The sequence below is a fragment of the Dreissena polymorpha genome, chromosome 1, assembly GCF_020536995.1.
Source record: "Dreissena polymorpha isolate Duluth1 chromosome 1, UMN_Dpol_1.0, whole genome shotgun sequence".
Classification (NCBI taxonomy): Eukaryota; Metazoa; Mollusca; class Bivalvia; order Myida; family Dreissenidae; genus Dreissena; species Dreissena polymorpha.
The window spans coordinates 47,573,387-47,596,804 of NC_068355.1; the positions used below are offsets into that span (position 1 = coordinate 47,573,387).

The following is a 23,418-nucleotide window of genomic DNA, read 5'->3' on the forward strand; positions in this document are numbered from 1 at the left end:
CATGTCTCCGTGGGGTGACTTCAAGCCGACCGGGTGACTAGAATCGGCTTGAAGTCACCCCAGGGTGACATGAATCAGCTTCTAGTCACCCCCGGGTGACTTCAAGCCATTTCAGGTCGACAATGACCCAATGAGCCAAACTTTGTTTACAAATAGTTCCTAAAGTTGCTGGATCTATGTACAAATGAAAAGTTTAGTTGAACCTTGTAAGGGGGTAGGGCATTTTCCTCCCCTGAGGTGGTTCTTAAATCACACCCCTAGCGTTGGAAAAGGTAAACATTAAATTCCTCTAATTAATCTATCTGGAGTTACATGTACCACTATGTTAGAAATATACATGTTTGCAATAAAAAGCTTTAGAAAAGCTTTATACAAATTTGATTTTGCAGTAAAATTGTCACATAAATGTATAATAGAACAAAGTTGATGGCCAACTACCTGTACATGTACCATTAAGACAGAAATAGCCCGGGCTTAAACAAACATCGTTGTTTGTTAGTGTCCACTGATTTCACCTTCAATGTGGCGTCTTTAATATCCACTGTGATAAAAAAAACTAGAGGAAAGTTATCACTAAGAAAGTAAGGAATTTAATATTACTTGATACAAGTGCAAAGCCATTTTTATTGACTTGTCTCATTGTATAGTTCAATTATTCAATTACTCATAAGCATCTTACAAGGAAAGTATATTTACAACAACAATTAATACCACTCCCATTGGGTGTGTTACATATGTACTGGTCAATTGGCCGGTACAATAAAACTGACAGAAATAATACAAAATTATATTTTGCTGCAGCAATTCTGTATGGTGTCTGATAACTAATGCTATTTACAAGGAGTATAAATTGGTTTTAAATTCCTATGACCGACTCGTCTGAAACGGGTAATTTAACCATTGTACAAGTCACAATATCCTGTCAACCAGTCCGCAGAAAACTTCAATATTGATCTAACAAAACGCTCAAAAATGTTTTGATGAAATGTTTTAATTTTATCGCTGGAGAGATGTGAAAGTATATTACCACAAATCAATCCTGTGCAGACTGACCGACCAAGTGACTCCAAAAAACATCCTTTTAATCTTTGTTTTAAGAGGAGTAACTTAACAGGAAACTAATTTATTTCAAACGAGAGTGTTTTAAATTAAAATAAAATAAAACGATGCAATTTATATTTCCTGGTCAAAACATGCAACAAAATATTTGCACTTTCAACACCACGTCATAATAATTATGAAATTAAAAAGTGTATATCTGTACTACAGATAACATGGAAATACATGGTGTTATGTAGGTCCAAAATATATATTTCTTTATGTACACACATGAAGACCTAAACATGAGACCTCACATGCCAACATGAAGAAAATTATATATTGGGTGTCTCATCAATCCAACAGTAGAGATCTTTACAATTGGTTAACATATTTGTAGTGCATGTAACAAAACTTCATCTGGTACGATTCGAAATGTATTGTGTTTTTTTTTTGCATAAAATACTTATCAGTTGCTCTATATCTATGTACATGTACATATACCTTATCTACACCGTATCTTTATATTTCATTTCCTATTTTTCGTTGAATAAATGAGAACTAGGCATTCGGCTTGTCTAGAAAATGGCGGACATGTCATTAGCAACCGGCGCGCACGATTTATCGATCGCTGACTGGTCGATCGATAGTTAGATAAAAATCTGGTTGACAGTTGGTGAGATGTCAATTGTCATCAATGTTGTTTTGACAAAATTTGCAATTCTTAGCGCAATCGGTCCCTGAGTAGTAACCATTGAGTAATAAGGTCCCAAAAATACACGTGTAAAAACCGTTATGTCTCTTTTAACTTTAATTGGCATTAATTGACATATGTGATATATCTGCAAACTGTTTATTGGACGACGTCACGTAAAAGAGAACAATCGTTGATGTACATTTTAAATACCGTGCTTGATTGAAAAAGTATTATTAACCAAACACTTATCAAGAAAGCAACATAATGTATTAACTAGCATATATCAATAAAACAATGTCTCTTTCAAAATGGTTGAAAACGGGAACAGTTCAGACACGTTCTCCTACTATAGCAGGATTGCCCAATCCTGCAAAGGCTCAGTCTACGACTGAAGCATTATTGATACAGGCCGCTAACGTTTCGCTGGAAGAAATGGTCAATGGCCGTTAACGGAAGCGTGGGGAGTACGGTACCTACAGTGACGAAAATATCTCGAAAAACCGACAACAAAAGAAAATGTCGGAAATGACATTCGATAATGATCGATTTCGGATTAAAAAAGTATAAATAATCGTTGGTACTTGAATTCGTGGTTCAGCTGACCAACGAAATCAACGAAAATTCGTACCACACGAAATTTAATGGTTTTACAATCAATAATAAAGGTTCTGTGCAATGGGCAATTCTTAATGTTCATTGGCGGTGATGTACTGTCTGTGAATTTTCTCGACCTTTCATTGTTTTAAAAGTATTGGTTTCATTCTGTTAATATCTGAATGTAAGTACTTGGGGATTGAGAAACACTTGCGGTAACCAGAATCATAAATGGTTGCAAAAAATGATAATTTGATATTAAAATTTAAAGTTGGGTAATCCGCTCGACAAACTTAATTTCTATGAACTTGATTTTGATCAATTATGCCCCAGCTTCCATAGATGCCGGGAGACATAGAACGATATGTGTAAACGTTCGAAAGTTATTTTTCTCTCTATTCGTGGTTAACCCAAAATAAATAGTATTTCAATATAAAATGGATCACATACTTACACTCACGAGAAATATGAAATCAATTTGTGTCAACTGTATTGATTAACATGATTGCTTTTGCTTAATCGCATATTACCAATAATATAACAATCTTACATTCTTTACTATTTGTTGTTAATAAAAAAAAATCTGTATGTTCCAAATCAAAGTCGCTTGCGTACACCATCATATGCATCAAATCGGCAGGGGATGATAATAATTTCTTTAAAATGTATAAATGTTCTTACTTTAATTTATAAACTTAATCCTTATAAAAGTAGTGGCTTAGACAGAATAGGACCTAATATCCTTAAACTTTGCAAAGATTATATCGTACAACCTCTTACGACATTAATAAATACTTCAATTTCAACTGGAATCTTTCCAGACTTACTTAAATAAGCAAGTATCGTACCTCTCCATAAAGGAAGAGATAAACATGATCCAAATAATTTTAGACCTATCTCTTTATTACCTACAATTTCTAAAATAACTGAAAGACATGTAGCCATTCAATTAAATAAATATTTAAAAGAAACCTGTATACTAAATGAACACCAATCGGGTTTTAGACAAAACCACTCATGCCAAACTGCTTTAATCAGACCCGTTGATTCATGGTTAAATTGTATGGACGATGGTTATATGATAGGAACTGTTTTTGTAGATTTCAAAAAAGCATTTAACTTAGTAGACCACACCATTCTTCTGCACAAATTGAAACTATATCATTTTTCGGATTCGTCTTTGAAGTTTTTTTAATCATATCTACAAAATCGTTTGCAACTAATTCGGGCAGATGGAGTAACATCAGACACCTGCATGATAAGTTCCGGTGTACCACAAGGCTCCATTTTAGGACCTTTGTTATTTTTACTTTACGTGAATGATCTACCCTTAAAACTAACATCAGATTCTGACATGTATGCTGATGATGTAGCAATCCACTGTAAAGGGAATAATATAACTATGATAAATTGCACTCTTCAAGACGACTTACTAAGGTCACACAATTGGTGTAATGATAAATAATATGGCAGTCAACCCAGATAAAACTACTTTGCATGACTATAGGATCACGCCAAAAACTTAAACATTCAGAAGATCTAAATTTGTTTGTAAATAACTCAAAATAAAACATGTTGCAACCCAAAAACTTCTAGGTATCCATATTGATAAACATTTAAATTGGAAGGCCCATGTTGATATAATTTGTTCAAAACTTGTTTCGAAATTATCACTGTTCAGGCGTATACAATATTATCTAACACCTGAGATGAAAATTATGTTCTATAATGCGTATGCAACACCAATTATTGATTATGGATGTGTCACATGGCAAAATGCAAACACTAGAGACATAAACAGAACATCAAAACTGCAAAGAAGGTTTTTAAGAGTAATATTACGTAATGAGATTAAATATAAATGATTATGATTTATCACAAAAAATACAATGGCTTTCTTTTAAAAACAGATGTCAATATTTCACATGTTTAATTATTTACAAATCTCTTCATAATTTAACGCCCACATATATTGACGACTTGATAAAACTGGTGAAAAACAATAATTACAATTTAAGATTGATATCAAACAATGATTTGACGCATAAAACACCTCACTATCACCTTTTAAAAAAGTCGTTCAGTTACTCTGGTATGGAAATATGGAACCACATACCGCTTAGTATTCGCCAATCTCTCACTCTCACCACTTTCAAACATATGCTTAAGAAATATTTCCTCTTTGAAGCGCAAAATGAGTCTCACGCGTAGCAACATTTTTCTGTTTTCCTCTTATTCAAAAGTCAAATACTCCTCCATAAGTGTCGTAATGATTACTGTGGATTTAATTTCTGCAAACAAATATACATATTGCTTTTTCAAACTATTTATATAGCAAGGAGGTGCAGGCTATTCTTCATGACAGTTTTGTAATTTCATATCCTATTGTAAACAACACTGGTCATGAATATTGTTTTCTGTAATTATAATATTTGTGTATATCAGCAACTTCTATAAATCGTAAACTATTTCAAGAATAATGTATTCCACGTTTTTAAACTCTGACTTTGTACAATAATGTACGCGGCAGTTTTTGTTAACTTTTTGTTATTGTTATTGGTCGTGTTAATTAAGATATGGTAATTGTATAAGTGTGTGTGTGTATAGGTGTGTGCGTGCGCGCGTGTGTGTGTGCGTGCGTGCGTTAGAGTGTGTGCATATGGGAAAATGTAATCAACAATACATTTATATTCTTAAATACTTTCTGTTAATAAATATGTGTTCCTTGAGACCATTTCAATATTGGAAGAGAAATTAATAATATAAGAGAAGTCATATAATATACTTGCTTTTTATGACACTTCTATTACACTGTTACAGTACTCTTATGTCCGTCAAAGTCTACATGTTTGCATTATAATGTAGAAATGCATTATACATACCATAGTTGTTTGAAGGCCTCATTGAAAATAAAATTGCCATTGTTAAACTGTTTGCATGACTTTGTATCAATGTGTTGTCTTAATGAGTTACCTTCGGAAAATAAAGACATTATTATTATTTTTATAATAATTATTATTATTATTATTAGTAGTAGTAGTAGTAATAGTAGTAGTATTATTGTTATTATTATTATAATTATTATTATTATACTCTAGATATTATTAACGGTATTATGTGTAAATACAAAATACTTAACAAAAGCTCTACTGAGCACCTTTTTTTCTGTCAAAGGTTATCCAACTTCTTTTTAATAAAACTTCATGAAAATTTTCTCGAAAGGCCAAGTGAAGTCAAAATCACGGTCACTATTTTAATTTTTGCATTATACCTCTGAACACTCTTGATACAAAAAATTACATCGCCATGAAACAATCCCAAAGTAATTGCTTTTATTATATCAACGTCGAGAAAAAAAATGGTCACAATGGTTTACGAACGTGGTCTCTAACGCAAATTACAGAAAAAGTTGTGTCGCAATAGAGGCTACATATGTAGCATAACATTCGAGAAAATTCAATACCACTTTTGTACTATGGACTCTTTCATGATTTTATTATTTAAAGATTTGCGTTAAGACGGATCAATACAAGGTCAAATTAAAGAAAACGCGTTTAACCATGTAATGAAAATTATATTTTGGTCCAATATTATTGTAAATCTTTGTTAGATATATAAGAAAACATTCCAAACTTGATCACGTGGCGTTAAATATATATGTGATAGGTTCAAAAACAGATTACATGGACCAAATGAAAGACGAATTTCTAAAATGAGTGTATTGTGCAGGATTGATATACACTGTATTTTTCAAAAGAAATGCATGTGTTTACACTAAAAGATACCTTAACTTTTCATGAAAGATAAAAACCAAGTAACGGATCAATATTATGAATAAGCTTGAGATCACACTAGACGTCTTTTTTTATCAACTATTATGACATTGCATGAATACAAAACTAAACTCAAATTTAACACTTAGTCTAGAAAACTATGCCAATTAATAAAAAAACACTCGGTAATAATGTTACTCAAACACAGGGTCACATTTTTTAAACGATATTAAAATTTGTAAAAATGCGCAGATGATGCGTTCTTTTGCGACTAACATAACATTTGAATGCAAACGATACGCATAATTGTTTGTGTAAAATCGATACAAAGATAGTAAGCATGGTGTTTCACAATCTTTTCGCCTCAGTTTTATAACTTGAGTATTTTATGTTTTTATATTATTACCGAAATAATCAATATGAGCGCTGAATAGTTGTTAATGTGTTTTCACTTTTTTTCTGCCCAATTATCAGTATGTAACAAAATACATATATTTATATATGTCTTGTTCTGAGAGAACTGGGCTTAATTCATGTGCGTAAAGTGTCGTCCCAGATTAGCCTGTGCAGTCCGCACAGGCTTATCAGGGACGACACTTTCCGCTTAAACTAGATTTTCGGTAAAAAGGGACTTCAATTAAACGAAAAATACCATTAAAGCGGAAAGTGTCGTCCCTGATTAGCCTGTGCGGACTGCACAGGCTAATCTGGGACGACACTTTACGCACATGAATTAAGCCCAGTTTTCTCAGAACAAGACACATATTATTAGCGAAAATATGTTTGTTAGGTGAAGTGAAGTAGTCAAATATTATAATTTACAACTCCTTTCAACGGTATACATGTACCTTCGCTTTTCATCCCAAAACTACACCTTATTACAATAAGAGCAGCGGATGGGAGGACCATAACCGATGGAATTTTATGCATGACAAATAATATTTACACATCGCATCGACTCAAATACATCCTGTTAAGTAACATTCGCATTAAAAACATGTCATGCACATTTTCCGATTACACAAATCGTGTCCACTTTCAATCGACAATCACATTACATTGTATATGTTACTTATAATTTGAAATAGGCTCAGAAAATTTCGAAAATGAATAATTCAATTAAAATTACCTAATTACATAAAAATGTATTGTTTTGTGATCCTGCTTTTCGACCGTGCATTCGTTTCGCAGCTAAAAAATAAATAAAAAAAAACTTACTCTGGCTGAACACTATTTGCAATACTGGCAATGAACACAGCAATACATGTATGCTGCCTTCCGTTTTCAAAACAACTTAGACGTTTACGGCAATTGGCAACCTTCCTTAAAATCTTAACCATCTTGTCGATCCTCAGAGTAATCTAATGATCATATTGCTTGACGTTTTTAAACATATAACGGATTCTGATATATTTGCGCCGCACTCTTCGCAGGCTGGCCATGCCATGTGGACAAGGTTGGCAACCACAGGTTCGGGAACAACTGTTTACTAATGTGCCATTGTCGAAACAATGAGAAATGCGACCAGAACGGTACATGCACAAACGGGTGCGCACAAGGAATGTTCGGACCAGGTTGTCAGTACGGTAAATATATATAATTTTATAGAGGTTTGAACTATTTGTGGCATGATATAACACATATTATTCTAATCAATGAGCGAAAATACATTCACTTTTAAGATACACATTAACAGTATTTTTTCGATAATGGATACTCGTCAATCAAAATAATTATATTAGATACAAGTACATGTATTTTGTAAAACAGTATGTAAGAATATACGCGTGTTACTATAAAATAGTTAAAATACAAGCCTAAGTTCTAAGAATCTATTATAATAGCCGAAAGGTAACGTGTTTTACTTGTTTCCAACGGACCCGATATATCCGATAGGCGAAGTACTACCCCCTTTAACCAAATTTCACAACTTAAAATGCAATCTACAATTAATAAAATAATCCCACAAACATATTACTTTTTACTTATGTTTCCGCAAGTGCGGCGATGTATGAATTTGAAATAGCCATTCAATTAAATTTACAATCATGAAAATACATCAAACAGGTTGAGCGAACAAGCATCATACTGTAGGCCTACGTAAGTAATGTTTCAATATAGCACCACGTGCTCTTTGTTACTATTCTCACTTACAGTGGTGCTAAAAACATATATTCGTGAATTTTGAGTTTTCTTCAACGTAAAAATCACACAAATTATAACGAATCTATTAAAATGCATTTTTATCACCAACACGGTAGATTTTGGTTTGGATCTACATGTATATGGTACATTGATCCAAAATTAAATTCGCCGAGTAAATGAAAATCCAACCACAAATGAATACAACACTAGTTTACAAGTTATGTCATCACTGGCGTATCCATAATGGCCGAATGTTGGGTGCAGTGAAGAAAGTCGCCAATCCGACAACATGAGAAAATGATAAATGTGCCCCTCCCCCACATGAACGACACAATTGCCGCCGATACGAAACTCATGACATTTGTCGCCCTTTGTGTCGGGCTGGCGTCTGGCGTGTTGTCGTGTCAGCAACCGTCAATACTACTAGCCTATTACGAAACTTTGTAATGTTAATAAAATAACAACAACACTTTAATCTTTATAATACGTTTAATGATAGTCATTTTTTAATTTTCATTATAAACCCATAAAGTAATTATATTTTTCTTTACATTAATTAACATGTTTACTTACAAATTGAACTATGTTTTTTGCAGTTGATATTGCCCACGAAAACCAATCTACGGCACGACATTTAGACAACCTGGAAGGTTCCGAGTCCGAGTTCAAATACGCCAACCTTGCTGTGGATTCTGACCCTAACACATGCAGCTACACAAAGCAAGCAGTCTTTCAATACGGACACCCTTGGTGGAGACAGTGGTTCCCTTACAATGTAACATTCACATCCATCGAGTTTCACGTGCACGCGGATTACGCAGGTGACTAAAACTAAATATTAAAAAAGGTTTTTGAAATCATCTACGTGCAATGTGTGGTCAAAATATTGCATTTATGTTGCGTGTGATATTATGTGATTATTTTTCGTATTTACAAACATACGTTAAATGTTTAGAAAAATACACCAACAGTAAAAAAGTTTAACCGCGGTCAAAATTGTTACCTCTGATTCATTTATGAATATAACCGCGGTTATAAAGCAATACATTCGGTTTCAGATTTAACAGCGGTTACAATTTTTTGACTGCGGGCACGTCTTTCTTCGCTGTACTTCGTATTATTTCTTTTGGTTCAAATAGAAAGGAATGTGGAGAGGGCGTGTCGCGTATAAGACCCGTCTCTCTAGCTGAATCTAAAATGAATGGCACAACTAGACGTCATATGTCAATTGTATAAAATTGGGTCTATATTTCATTGTTTATTTTATGAAAGTTTACAATTTTACAAGAAATTTCAATTTGTGTAATTGGTATACCGTAAGACCTGTCGTCAGAGCTTAAATATCAGGGTCAATTTTAGAGATGATTTATGAAATTATAATGCTTGGTTTTCTATACAACTAACTCGACAAGTTGCCGACATGAATCTATTTTCGGTTAACGTTAGCGTTAATATTACCAAAATGGCATATTCACTGCGTACTAATGTAAATACAAATGCATATCTCAATAGCCACACTTTCAACAGTGTTAACTCCTAGAGTTGGTAAAACTGGTCTAAAAATACCAATATCTCTTTTAAGATAAGAATATTTCTTTTGACGTGGCTAGCACAGTGGTTGGTGCACTCGCTTTTCACCTAGGCGACCTGTGTTCAATTCCCGTTCCCGGCAGCATGTGAGTTTGGTTGGTGGTCACCATACCGGATAGGTGAGGTTTCCTCATGGTACTCCGGATCCACCATGCAAAACAAGACCACACTTGAAGTGAAAATTCTTTCATGGATACCACAAAAGCTGAACATGGCAGCTATAATTTAAAATTCGTCCCAACTTTCGTGAGTTTAATACGTTAATTAGGTAGGAGTGCAAGGGCACACTAAAGGTCCGCACATTATGTAGCCTCTGACTCGGAAAGGCGCCGCATAAACTTCGAAATACAAACATGTTGTTTGACGGACTGGTTCTTTTTCAACGTTTTAACCACTTTCTCGAGAGCAAGTTTAATTATTTTAAAGCAACTTCAAACATATACACACATTGACCTACATAAATATGATGATACATGATATATGAACTTAGGTAGAGGTCCATGTTACTGTTACATAATTGATAAAAGGTTTTTCACCATATCCCGTAGAAACGATTTCAGCTATGAGATTTGACACTCCAACTGAAGTAAACTTATACCAAGATTGTGATTCAATGCGGTGACTTTGGGTCAATGTTATGCTCATAGCTACTTATAATGAGACAATATTTGTTATTGCAGCTTTTTTATAGTTGTGATAAGTTTACTATCAAGTTTTGCTCTATTGTACAGCTTTTGTGGTACACTGCATGATTATTAACAATCCTAACTAGAACTCTGAATAAACTAGTCTTGCAATTCTGGTGATTTGAGTCGTGGTCATATCGCACAAAAATTCTCACAATATTCACATACTCAAATGCTCTATATGTTGAATTCGGTTGTACCGTTAACTTTTTACATTGTTTGTATTATAGCAAACATGTCGCTATTCCGCGTTAGTGTTGCCAACGTAAGTGACTACGAAAACAAAGACGAGTGGCCAAGAAATACTCTTTGTTACGAGACTCAATCGGATGACCCCCCTATTGCATCAACCAGCGGTAACCGATCCGTCCTTGGTGTGTTCTGCAAGCAGCCCGTGGTGGGAAACACCATCCGTATTGAGCTGCAGAGAAACCATACCCAGCTTGTATTATGCGATGTGTATATCAGTCAAGGTATCTTTTAACATATTATTTTTGTGCCCTGTAACTTCGGCTTATGATCCAAACTAAAACATGTGTGCAATTTTATTAATGTGTATAGATATGTGGGAATGTTATGTGGGTAACAACTAATATTACTTCCAAAATTCAATCGAAAATGAAAGTTTGATGTGTGATTTATTAAAAAACAAAACAAGTTTTTGATTGATTACTTCGCTTTTCATACCCTTTAAACGTTTTGAAATACATATATTTAAAATGTTATACCCGCAACCTTAAGCGTTTTTTATACGACTTGCCATGTGTACACTTATGTGATACTTATTATATTGCATAGTCTCTATGACATAAATGTAAGCCAAAATTTAGTGAATAGGCTTTATAGTACCGATCTATTCGCTGAAGCGAAGCCCATATTTGGGACCAAAATATTGCAATGCATTGATATATACTTTAATACTTATTCTTGACATGAAGCATGTTTTGCGCTTTGAAATAATTAAACGCATCACGTGATAGTGGGGCACGCCTTATACAGGTATACACTAGGTATTACCCTAATGATTCTCAAGCTTCGCCCTCCGGCTGAGAAGTCTGGGTTCGACCTTGCTTGCGCGCATCAATAATGCAATTACCTTAAAAATACCGAACACCTTTTCCAAGTTGTTGTCGCTCGAGGTATACAAAAATCTGGGCGATTCAAGTATGTACTCAGTTTCACTATAAGTTCGAGGTGCACAACCAACCAAACTTATAGTTCAGTTTTCACACGTTGCTCCATTTTTGCACATATGTGTGTGATTCTCACGGGTCAATATGAAACATTTTGGAAAATGTGTGCACGTAAAACACTGCATACCATTCTGCGTAATCTACCAGATAAACGATAGCTGTTAAGCAAACCATTGGTAAACATATACAGTAGACTCTGCCAATACCGGACTCTCTGAATACCGGAACTCTCCCGATTCCGGACGGTCGGGCCAGTCCCGTATTTTGTCCTTCTATTTCTTTGTTAAAAAATGTTGAATAAACCGAACTCTCTGAAAACCGGAAACCGGACGGGTATCTCCGTAAATTTGGTCATTTTCAACGTAAAATACATTGAGTATACCGGACGGTCTAAATTCTCAAGATGCCCGAGGCGTGAAAATAACAATACCTAGTCAGCACAGCAGGTGCGGTGTCACACATTTTGCCTGCGCAATTATCGATAATCGGATTAAACATACCATAAAGGTGTCAAGTCGTTACCGCGCTATGGGAGTCCGATTAAGTAATGTAAAACAAACTGTGAATGTCTAAAATAGACTCGCGGTAACACCAAAAAGTGATTGACTCGATCGTTTTATTAATTATTTATTATCGCCTATGATAAACAATTTGATTAAAAAATTAATGCATGCCGTTGCGACGATCACTTTCTTGTGATCTTCTCGGTTATTTTAAAAGATCTTATAGCAATGTTTTTAACATAAAGGAGAAATGTGCTTTCAAGCAAAGAGTGATCTTGGAATTTTTCGTGAAATCGTAAACTTCAAGAATTAGTAGGTTTTGAGATTATGAATATCTTAAAAAATATCTTAAAAATAATTATGACGCTGTTGTTTGCTTGTGTGTATGTTTAATGAAAATAAATCGTGTATCTACAACAATCTTATTTGTGTCGTCACTCGCCTATATGACAAATGCCACGTACGTACATGTATAAAGCACCACGCTCACTTTGGGATTAATCAAAACAAGTCGGTATGCAATTTTTTTTTGCTTTTAATCGATTAAAAACACATTTTTAAGAATGCAATTAACATCATCAGTACCTGCGTACAGTTATCACATGGTACATGTACATGTATATGGTTTGTTTTATTTTTATGTGATTCTGTACACAATGTATACCATGTATATTTCGGCAATATGCAAACTCTTGGTAAACCGGAACTCTCTGAAAACCGGACGATCAGGCCGGTCCCGAGACCGTCCGGTTTACAGAGAGTCTACTGTACTACTTTTCAATAAATTCCATTGTTTTGACGACGCTTTGAATATGCTGGCAAATGGCCTTCAGAGCTAGTACCGCTTATGTGAAAAGTTTATATTCAAGGTGGCATGACACATACTGGTTCTGAATAGGACCTAATATCGGATTCACTTAACATTTTAACATTTTAACAGTTTAAATGTTTTTGTTACAATTGTTGACAGCGTGTAGGTAAAAGTAATTGCTCCCACGCATATCCAGAAAAGCCAAGCTGTTGATCTGTTCACCTTGTGATACAGAAATACCAAACTTAAATCAAGTTTTTTACGCTTTTTCTGCCGCTCAGTTTTCATTGTATTTAAGCTTAAAATCCGATGGTTGGACTGTCGATTGAAGATATAAGTTGATATACTTAAAAATTGAAATATTGAAATATTCTCTTAAGCATATTTAACATTTCAATTAGGCATCGATGTTAAGTCATCACGTACGGAATGGCTTTCTGATAAGTACTGGTATTAACAATTGCAATGTCTTACTTGTTAACTTCTATTGCATTCGTGTTCATTTAAACGATATTGATCGAATTCCTTAATGCGTTCCTGTTTGAAATTTCACATTTAATCCTGACCAATGATTCTGACCTAAATATATATTGTGTGTTTCATTTCAAAGCTAGTTATTCAGTATATCAAGGGACAATGTCATATAAAGGGCCCCAAAGAAAAAAACATCTTTTTTTTTAAATCTGAATTTGACAAAAATATATATAGTTATAATAACGGACATATTCGGATATCAAGTAAAACCATAGTTTATACATTCCGAGATATAAAACAATTATTTTATAATATGAGTCCTGTTTGTTTTATAATTTTATTTTTACTTTTTGACGTCATTATTGTGAGTATTCTTCCAGACATTGGTTTGACGTTGTTATTTACGATGTATGAGAGCGCAGGTGATTAATGGGATGATTTTTTTTTCGTTTTCATTTTATTATACATCATTGACTGAATAAACACGTTTTGGTAAAAAGCATTCAGCAGTGCGAATCTAGTTTTTTTCTGACCACAATCCCTTTAAGTATGATAAAGCGTTCGCTAGAAGATACTTGGCTGTAACATATTAATTAAAATTAAAGCGGATAATGTCTATATTTATGATCAGTCGTTTTGTCCACTTTAGACTGTCCAGAGAACCGCTGTGGATACAACTGCTCCAAAGAGTGCTACTGTCGACCGCCTTATACACTTCAGGATAAAATAGCTGCCGACTGTCCACATGGCTGCCTCAACAGCAGTCGATGGGCAAAGGGATGCGACAAGGGTATATATATATTATATTATATCAACAGCAAACAATTTATTTAATCACATTCATAAATAACGAGTATGTTTCGAAAAATATGAATATTAGCATTTCGCCACATTAAAAAAGCTTTGAGATTTATCTCGACTACTTCATAAAACACATTTTGTGAAATGAATTCTTACTATTTCAATGAAATTATTCGAAATGTCTTTGACATAATTATACTTTTTGTTTATAAAGTGTGCCCTTTTTAAATAACAATATATAGATTTGCGTGCGTTTTGTCTGGCTCACAGTGTGCGACGATACCCATTGGGACGAAGGTTGCAGTAAAAAGTGTGGTCATTGTGCGGGAGGCGTACCTTGTAATTCAAGTACTGGACATTGCTATGGGGGATGTGAGCCTGGCTACATGAACTCGCCATTATGTGATAAACGTAAGATGTTGTATTTCATAATATTCAGTCAAAAAACTAAAAGGAGATAAGCCATATCATCTTCTTAAAATTTCACCTCCTTCACACTCCGATTTATAAAAAGCAGTTACAAAAATTTAACACTGTGCAGAAAAACTATAAGTATTTTCAAGTAAACATTTACAAATGTGCAAATGTGAAATGTTGTTAATGTATTTACCTGGAAAACTGCAAGAATAATACATAAAATAACTGTGAAATCAAAGAGATTTCTTTCAAAATTACGAAATATTGAAATATGATTAGAACTATTCTGGATTGTTACTGTTATCGGTACCATGACTTCTTGGACCACATAAGTTACTGTACACTATACGTTTCGGCCATTATTATATTTAAGTAGGGTGTATTCTTACTTGGAAAATGACGAAAAGTAACATGAATACATTATCAGTGTATTAAGAAACTTCTTTTACTCAATATTGTTCTTGCTGAAATATGTTTAACTTTATTTTAAAATTATAATATATCAAAAAGAAAAGTTGATAGACTAAAGCAATTATTACTTATTCTTTTTATTATGTGATTTTCAAATAAACGGAATTTCATCGATGCGCCTTAAATGACAAGCTTACAAAAGATAAGCAACGGTCGGCGTGTGACAATATATTATGCCATTATCAACATTGAGGTTTTCCCTGGTTGCGAAATTTATAAATTGGGCGATTATTATATGTTTGTCTGTGCAGGTAAAAACCGCTATCACAACACAACAATTTAAATCGTTTTCTGTTAATGTGTTCGTTTGACAAGTCATTATTTTGTTTACAAATTACTTGAATCAGAGAAAGGTGGATCATGAATTTATCTATGTCAGATGTATTCATGTTGTATATACCATGATCATACAGTAAAACATGTATTGATCAGTTGGGCATATAAAATTATGTTTTATTCACCGAAAGAATATATAGAGAATACTAGGTTAGCGTTGAATACAGAGAAGTTTATGTTGCGAGGCTTAGAACACCGGGAGCGCGAGCCTTGGCGAGCGCTTTCGGTGTTCGAGCCGAGCAACATAAACTTCTCTGTATTCAACGCTAATCCTAGTATTCTATTTATCCCATTTGATCTTTCTTAACAATAATTTTAATTCATTCTTTGTAATAAAAGCGATAAAAATCTTACGAATGTAACCATGCGTAGTGATATAAATGTATTTGTTCTGGTACGCAAAATAGTCTTAAAAAATTCACACACAAACTGTAAAACTAGTAAAAATATCACCATATGCCTCGATTCAATTTTACGCAGCATGCGAATTGTAACACATTACGACCGCGAAAAGAAGATTTTAGTTTACTATAATTAATTTTATTTTCGAAAGAAAATGATCAAAATCCAATATGGCGGCGATTGCTCCTGACAAAATGATGTCGATGTCAACTTACATGTACACCATCGACGACCTTGACAATTTCGACGAGTAAACAGATAATTGCAGCGACTGACACTTTATTTGACTGAATATACAGGGCAATACGTTTTCCGACTTCGGACGAAGAATGTAATGACGCGCAGAACGTGTTTTTTTATATAATGTTATGGGTATGCCGTGTGTGATCCGATGCATCAATGGCGCCCATGTTTAAATCATTTCCCCGAGATCAGGGAACGACACAAGTACAAACAAAAACCAAAACACGTTCGAACTAGTATCTTACCTTTAATTATCCTTTAAACTACATCTAATAATCCATTTAACTCAATAATTGATGATTTTGCATCTAGGGTCTTTAATAATTATTTGAGCATAGTTAAATAAAGACCCGTATGCCATCATATCACTGTATTCAAATGAGAACTCAATAAACTTTCTTCTTCGTCACACGCTACGTCATGTACTCTATGTACATTACTGCTGTTAAAATGAACCGGAGCAGTTTATCAAATAACAGCCGTTGGTAAACTCGGATGCATTTGCAGATTTCTGCATACAAACATAATTATGTTTAAACTTGCACAATGTTTTATTTGTCTATGGTAAATGCCCATATTGTACTAGAAAAGTATTTAATATACAAATACAGAAAGAATGGAAAACATTCCATTACACAACACATAAATGAGTGGATAATACCCGTGTACGAAATGGGACATTCTGAATTCCAGTGTGGTGCTATCTTGACCAGCTTATACTTTACACAGCTCTATGCCTAACGTGAATTAAATCGGAGAGCAAATATTGCAGATTATTTATGAATTGTGCGATATTTGTATGGCTTGTTGTACATTCTTAAATGTCAAAAGTACATGCATGGATTATAAACAATGCACATTACACGAAATAAGGGAAATGTGATAAATTGACTAATCAAATATGTCGATATACTGTACGTGTACATGTGAAATAAGTCGCGTTTATAATAAATCGTCATTTTTTTTATAAAAAAAATTTGGGAGGGGGGGGGGAAATGTCGCAATAAGTATGTCATTTTATGACGCCATCAATCATTCATAATGATTCATTATACGGATGGCGAAAAATTATGTAATATGACTAGATTTAAAGGTTGAAGGTCGTATAATTTTAAGCTTTAAGTTTTCTCGACTTTATTTCTTATGAAAAATCATTCAGTGGTAAAGTAAAACGTAGTTCGTGCACGCGACAGGTATATCCAACAAGGTTGAATACAGGCTAGTATATTCCATAAGGTGTTATACCGTCAATGTCGCGTTGAAAATGGGATTAAATATTTATCCGACTAATGCCTCGATCAACAACTTATTACTGTACTTCTGTGTTGCTGACGTGGGTCCAACGTATAATACTCTGTGCTCGATTATAGCCCCTCTGTCGACACTGTTATTATACAGTTCCGCTATTTTTGTTGTTTTTTTCACGATTTTAAATTTCTTATGGCTCATGTTGGAGATAAATCCAAAAGTTGTAACAGTTTGACGTCACTCTAACGCAAGGATTCTCATCATCTCGTTATTGACAATGCATAATGATGTTACATGACCATTAAAAAAATCATTATTTTACTATGCATATAGTCAGATTGTTTAAGGTAAGTGTTTAAATATGTATATTTTTCTATGTTTATTAAAAAAATGATTGAACCATGTATTCTTTTGTCCTATTTGGTGTAAACACCGAATACAAATACATAATTATTATGAAATCGCCTAAATGCGCTAGCGTTTACATGAATAGGTGTACACAGATTATTGAACTGAATGTCTGACATATTTTAGCTTTCGATAGGGAAGTGTTATTTTATGTCATATCTATTATATCTTAGAATAACGGTTACAAGGCGACTCTGCTTCGCAAATTATGTGCCTAGAATGGCATTGTGATTATCCGTTTGGTGTCCCCGATTAACTGAAGATGACTATGTTTCAGTTTTACTGATAAATTGTAATCTCATCCCTTAAAATTTGGAATATTAAAAAAAAACATATGCAAAACTAGAATTTTAATTTTAAGCTGATTATTTGTTTATTAGTAACAAGGTGTAAAACGAAGTTGAAACCAAGTTATCAGAGTTCGGTTAGTCGGTCAATAGTTTTAGTAAGGTGTGACCGTGGTGTAGTGGTACGATGCCGGTCTATGAATCGGAAGGCTGTGGCTTGAATCCCGCTCAGACTACGGAATTTTCCTGAGAAAAATAATAATCCCACGCTTGCTGCTCTCCACCCGGGAATAAAAATGGGTACATGTGACGGAGATAAGCAAATGCGACGTGGCGGAATACTGCGTCGAATGTAAACGGACGACTTATATCCAAGTGATCGGGGAGTTAATATAGATCTATTGAAGATGAGTCTATTTTCATAATCCGACTTAAAAACCATTCCTTACCTTTAAATTGACCAAGCTTGATGAAACGTTGGATACATCAAGCTTGTGTGGGGATCGTCATTAGGATTTTATTTTACCATGTTGAACATATTATGTTATCGCTCAATAAAATGAGTTTGAAATGAGACGTTATGTGTAACTTGTATGGAACGTCATAGCTGTCTTACGTTGTTACATTTCTGTCTGTCTTCTTTAGAAGGTGTCTTATTAGGTCAGACCGTTGTGATATATTGTCCATATTTGTTGTTGTCTTGTCAAAACACAGTCATAGTATGTCAAACCGTCTTGTGATCTTGTATGAATGTGGTGCTGACTTGTATAAATACAGTCTTATTATGTCAAACAGTCGTGTTATCTTGTCCAAATGTGATATTGACTTGTCAAAATTCAGTCTTCTTATGTCAAACAGTAATGTTGTTCAAATGTGATGTTGACTTGTCTAAACACAGTCCTAGTATGTCAAACAGTCGTGTTATCTTGTCTAACTCTGGTGCTGACTTGTCAAAATACAGTCCTATAATATCGAACTGTCGTATTATCATGTCCAAATGTGATGTTGACTTGTCAAAATTCAGTCTTCTTATGTCAAACAGTAATCTTGTTCAAATGTGATGTTGACTTGACAAAACACAGTTCTACTATGTCAAACCGTCGTGTAATCTTGTCCAAATGTGATGTTGACTTGTCTAAACACAGTCCTATTATGTCAAACAGTCGTGTTATCTTGTCCAACTCTGGTGCTGACTTGTCAAAATACAGTCCTATTATATCGAACTGTCGTATTATCATGTCCAAATGTTATGTTGACTTGTCAAAATACAGTCGTATTATGTGCAACAGTCGTATTATCTTGTCAAAATCTGGAGCTAACTTATCAAAATACAGTCCTTTTTTTGTTAAACCGTCGTGTTATCTTGTCCAAATGTGATGTTGACTTGTCAAAACGCAGTTCTACTATGTCAAACCGTCGTGTTATCTTGTCAAAATCTGGTGCTGACTTGTCAAAATACAGTCTTTTTATGTCAAACCGTCGTTATATCTTGTTCCAAAGTGATGTTGACTTGTCAAAACACAGTCCTATTATGTCAAACCGTTGTATTATCACATTACATTTACTTGGGACTGCATTGGGCCAGATTGGTCTAGGTTAAATTGCTTTACTTAAACTATACATTTCAAAAACAGCAAATATGTTTTTGTAGGCTATCAGTTAAGTTTCCATTAACCAATCTTGGTATAGCAATCTTGAATATAGGCCTTATTTTGTATTGTATATTATAATCCTAAAAAATAAAATCCGTTTGCGTCGAATAACTTTCGTTTAGATGGAGGTTTTGCATGTAAATTATGTGAAAAAAACAACACATTCTTAATGTGCGGGCCTGTCAGGGGAGTTTATTTTGGCTAGTCGGTTGAAAAATAAGGTCACTGATACTAAAATTAAAAAAAACTTTGTCCGCTCAATAGCTTGGGTTATATGGATTAGTGTATGTGTTGGTAGCTTACATTCTTGCTAGCTTGGGATTGCATATTTATCTAAATCAAAGTAGTAACTTAAGCGTTTAAAACCTGGTTTCATGTCGATGTAATATTTTTTGGATGTTGTTTAATAGAGTAATTTTGTGTCTGTGGACTTGAATTGCTGCATTATTGAAAAATGTAACCAAACATAGGGAAGTCAGATATATAAGTATATATAAGGATCCAATTATAGATTAACGCCCATGTTCAAGACATGCGGGTGAATGCGTCTTGTGAATATAACTTCTTTTTGTTTAAATGTTTACAAACAAATCATGAAAAATACGTTATGATTGGGACTTAAACTTATTAAGCATTAGGGATAGTCGCTTTCCTTATATTGCTATAGTAAAACCTTGTTAACACTCTAGAAGTCTAATTTATTGTCCAATCTTCATGAAACTTTATCAGAACATATTTTTTTTCTATATTAATATACTAGTAAATGATTTATTGGATGAGTTCGAAAATGCTTTCGATCTGTTGGCAAACATGGCCTCCATGGGTATATGGCTATATTTAAAGCATTTTACAGTCAAGAAGTCTCATTTTTAGTCAAATGTTCATGACACTTTGTCAAAACATGTGTCTTAATAATATATTCGACGAGTTTGAAAATGGATCCGGTTGGTTAAAAAACATGGCTGCCAAGGGGCGGGCAGTTTTTCTCATATGGCTATGGTAAAAACTTGTTAACACTCTAGAAGTCCCATTAATTGTCAAATCTTCATTAAATTGAGTCATTACATTTGTTGTAATTATATCTTCGATGTGTTTGAAAATTGTTCCAGTCTGTTGAAAAATGTTACCATAAGGGGCGCTCATGTTACCTTATTTGGCTATAGTCAAACCTTGTTAACACTCTTGGAGTTACAGTTTAAGTCCAATCTTCATGAAACTTGGTTAGAACATTTGTTGTAATGATATCTGGGCTGAGTTCAAAAATGGTCTGGGTCCGTTCAAAAACATTTTACTTATATGGCTATTGTAAAACCTTGTTAACACTCTAGAATTCACATTTTTGGTCAAATTTTCATGAATCTTGGTCAGAAAATGTGTTGTAATGATAGCTCGGCTGAGGATTGACCCCCAGGGGGAGGGGCATTTTTCCTTATAAGGCTATGGTAAAACCTTACTTACACTAGAAGTCACATGTTAAGTGCAATCAAAATAAAGTAAGTCAGAACACTTGTTATTTCGACTTCTCGATCTAGTTCTTAAATTCTTCCAGTTTGTTGAAAAACAACAGGGCCACCGGTGGCCGGGAAAAGTTTCCTTCTATGGATATATTGAAAACTTGTTGACGCTATATTAGCCAAATTTATTAGACAACCTGCATGAAACTTTGTCAGAACATTTGTCCCAATTAAACATCGGCTGCGATTAAAACTGGAACATGTGAGCTTCAACTAGGTCACTAGGTCAAATAAATGACTTATTAATATTCTTGAAGTCACGTTGTTGGTCCAATGTTAATGAATCAGCTAGCACTTTTTAAGAATAGTCTGAGCGCCTTAGGGCCCATGACTCTCTTGTTTTTGAAGAGGACTAGCAGCGTTCGCTTAACGCACTCGTTCACGCACTCGTTAAGTGCAATATCTCCATAGCACTATTTCTACTACTGATATTCATCACGATTATACTCGGAGTCATTGTGTGAGGTCACTAAATAAGTTCCAAAACTCTGACTTGCAATTTAGCGACATGAAACATCTCCATATCTACTACATATATTTAAAAAAATATCTACATATGTGTTCAGTGTCCTCCTGAACATTCACCGATCAAGACATATGACTCTAATCTGCTTTGTACTTTGTAATATCTGTTTAAGGTTTTCTGGAAAGGTGTAATTGAGGTTAAAGTTTTCATGCAACATGCAAATACCATAGTAACTTCTACAGCTATTTATTTGCAACTTCACACAGGTCTTAGGAATCCTCATGCCGGGTCACCTATCAAAGTCAATAGGTCTGACCTTAAAGGGGCCTTTTCACAGATTTTGGAATGTTTTGAAGTGTGCTATTAAATGTTTTATATTGATAAATGTAAACGTTGGAGCTAAAAAGCTCCAGTAAAAAACATGAATACAAATTAAAGAAAGAAAAAAAGTAACCATCAACTGGACTCGAACCACTCACCCCTGGAGTAAATGGAGTAAAAGATATCGCTTAGACCACTCGGCCATCCGTCTATACATAATCTTCTTTGTATTTTATACTTTATATAAGCAATCCTCGTAGTGTCACAAAATATAACGACAACAACAAAACTCTCCAAATTATTCAATCGTTTTGCGTCGAGACGCTTTATAATGTTCCGGTTTTTAAATCGTCCAAAGATGCATATAATGGGCATTTAAGAGCATGGTTAATGTTCAGTATTACTGTTTCCATATAGATATCAGAACTACAACAACAATTTGCGAATCTGAAACAATTTTGTTTAAAATTTTGTCAATTAATCAAAACGTGAAAAGGCCCCTTTAAAATCAGAATAGTGTCCCTTATTTTACTGTTTTAACTTCAAGAATTCAGGTAAACGTGACGCGCAAGAATTTCTATCTCTAGGTGACATGTAGACCTTTTAAAGGGTTGCATTTGGGGCCAGTTAGGTCAAAATCAATATAAGGAGAAAATGTGCTGAAATGTTGTGTGTATTTAGGTTACATGCACATCTATGATTGTATTTCGTTCGCGAACAGTTGAATCAATGTCACTGTAAATTGAAACAAGAGTTTCCGCTCGAAAATTGTAAGTTGAATGAAGATTGTGTGCAGTTATTTTGATTTAGGATTTCCTACATGCAGATATATTATGGTTTGTATTTTAGGCCGTCTGGGTCAAGATTGTAGTTACTAAAATTTGAAAAAAAGTTTCAAATTAATAACTCGAGACTGTTTGCAAAGTAAATAAATTTCAACTAAATAAAAACGTTGATAAACTACTTTCTTGTCATGGTCACATTACTCGTTTAAATTTATCCATTTGCTTTAAGTTTATATATAGTATATAATCACTCAATCCGTCCAGCTGAGGATATTCCTTTGTGTTCATTATATCAGATGACTTACAATAAATGTACATTCTATTTCAAAACGGAAGAAAAGTCGAGCGCGCTCTCTTGTTTTTGTTGCACTTATGAATTTTTCAAAATTAGAATTGATTGTTTAAATTATTATCACACCTGATCATGGTCAGCTTTTGTGTTCACGTTTGATGTGCGACGTCAATTTCTTGCTTGTTACCACTAAAAAAGTTTCATTGTTTGCTCAATCACATCTATAGGTCGGGTTCAATTTTGGATCATGTTAAAAGGAAAAAGAAATTAC

The 23,418-nt window shown here is 34.1% G+C and overlaps 1 protein-coding gene across 1 annotated transcript in view; it reads left to right on the top strand.

Moving 5' to 3' along the window:
* The window catches only part of LOC127872696 (cell death abnormality protein 1-like), a 51,114-nt gene that overhangs the window by 2,531 nt on the left and 25,165 nt on the right, over positions 1-23,418 (top strand). Inside the window, exons 2-6 of the mRNA XM_052416062.1 lie at positions 7,536-7,688; positions 8,844-9,068; positions 10,754-10,996; positions 14,154-14,294; positions 14,576-14,716. Coding sequence (XP_052272022.1) covers positions 7,536-7,688; positions 8,844-9,068; positions 10,754-10,996; positions 14,154-14,294; positions 14,576-14,716 — 903 coding nt within the window. The remainder of the gene's footprint in view (positions 1-7,535; positions 7,689-8,843; positions 9,069-10,753; positions 10,997-14,153; positions 14,295-14,575; positions 14,717-23,418) is intronic.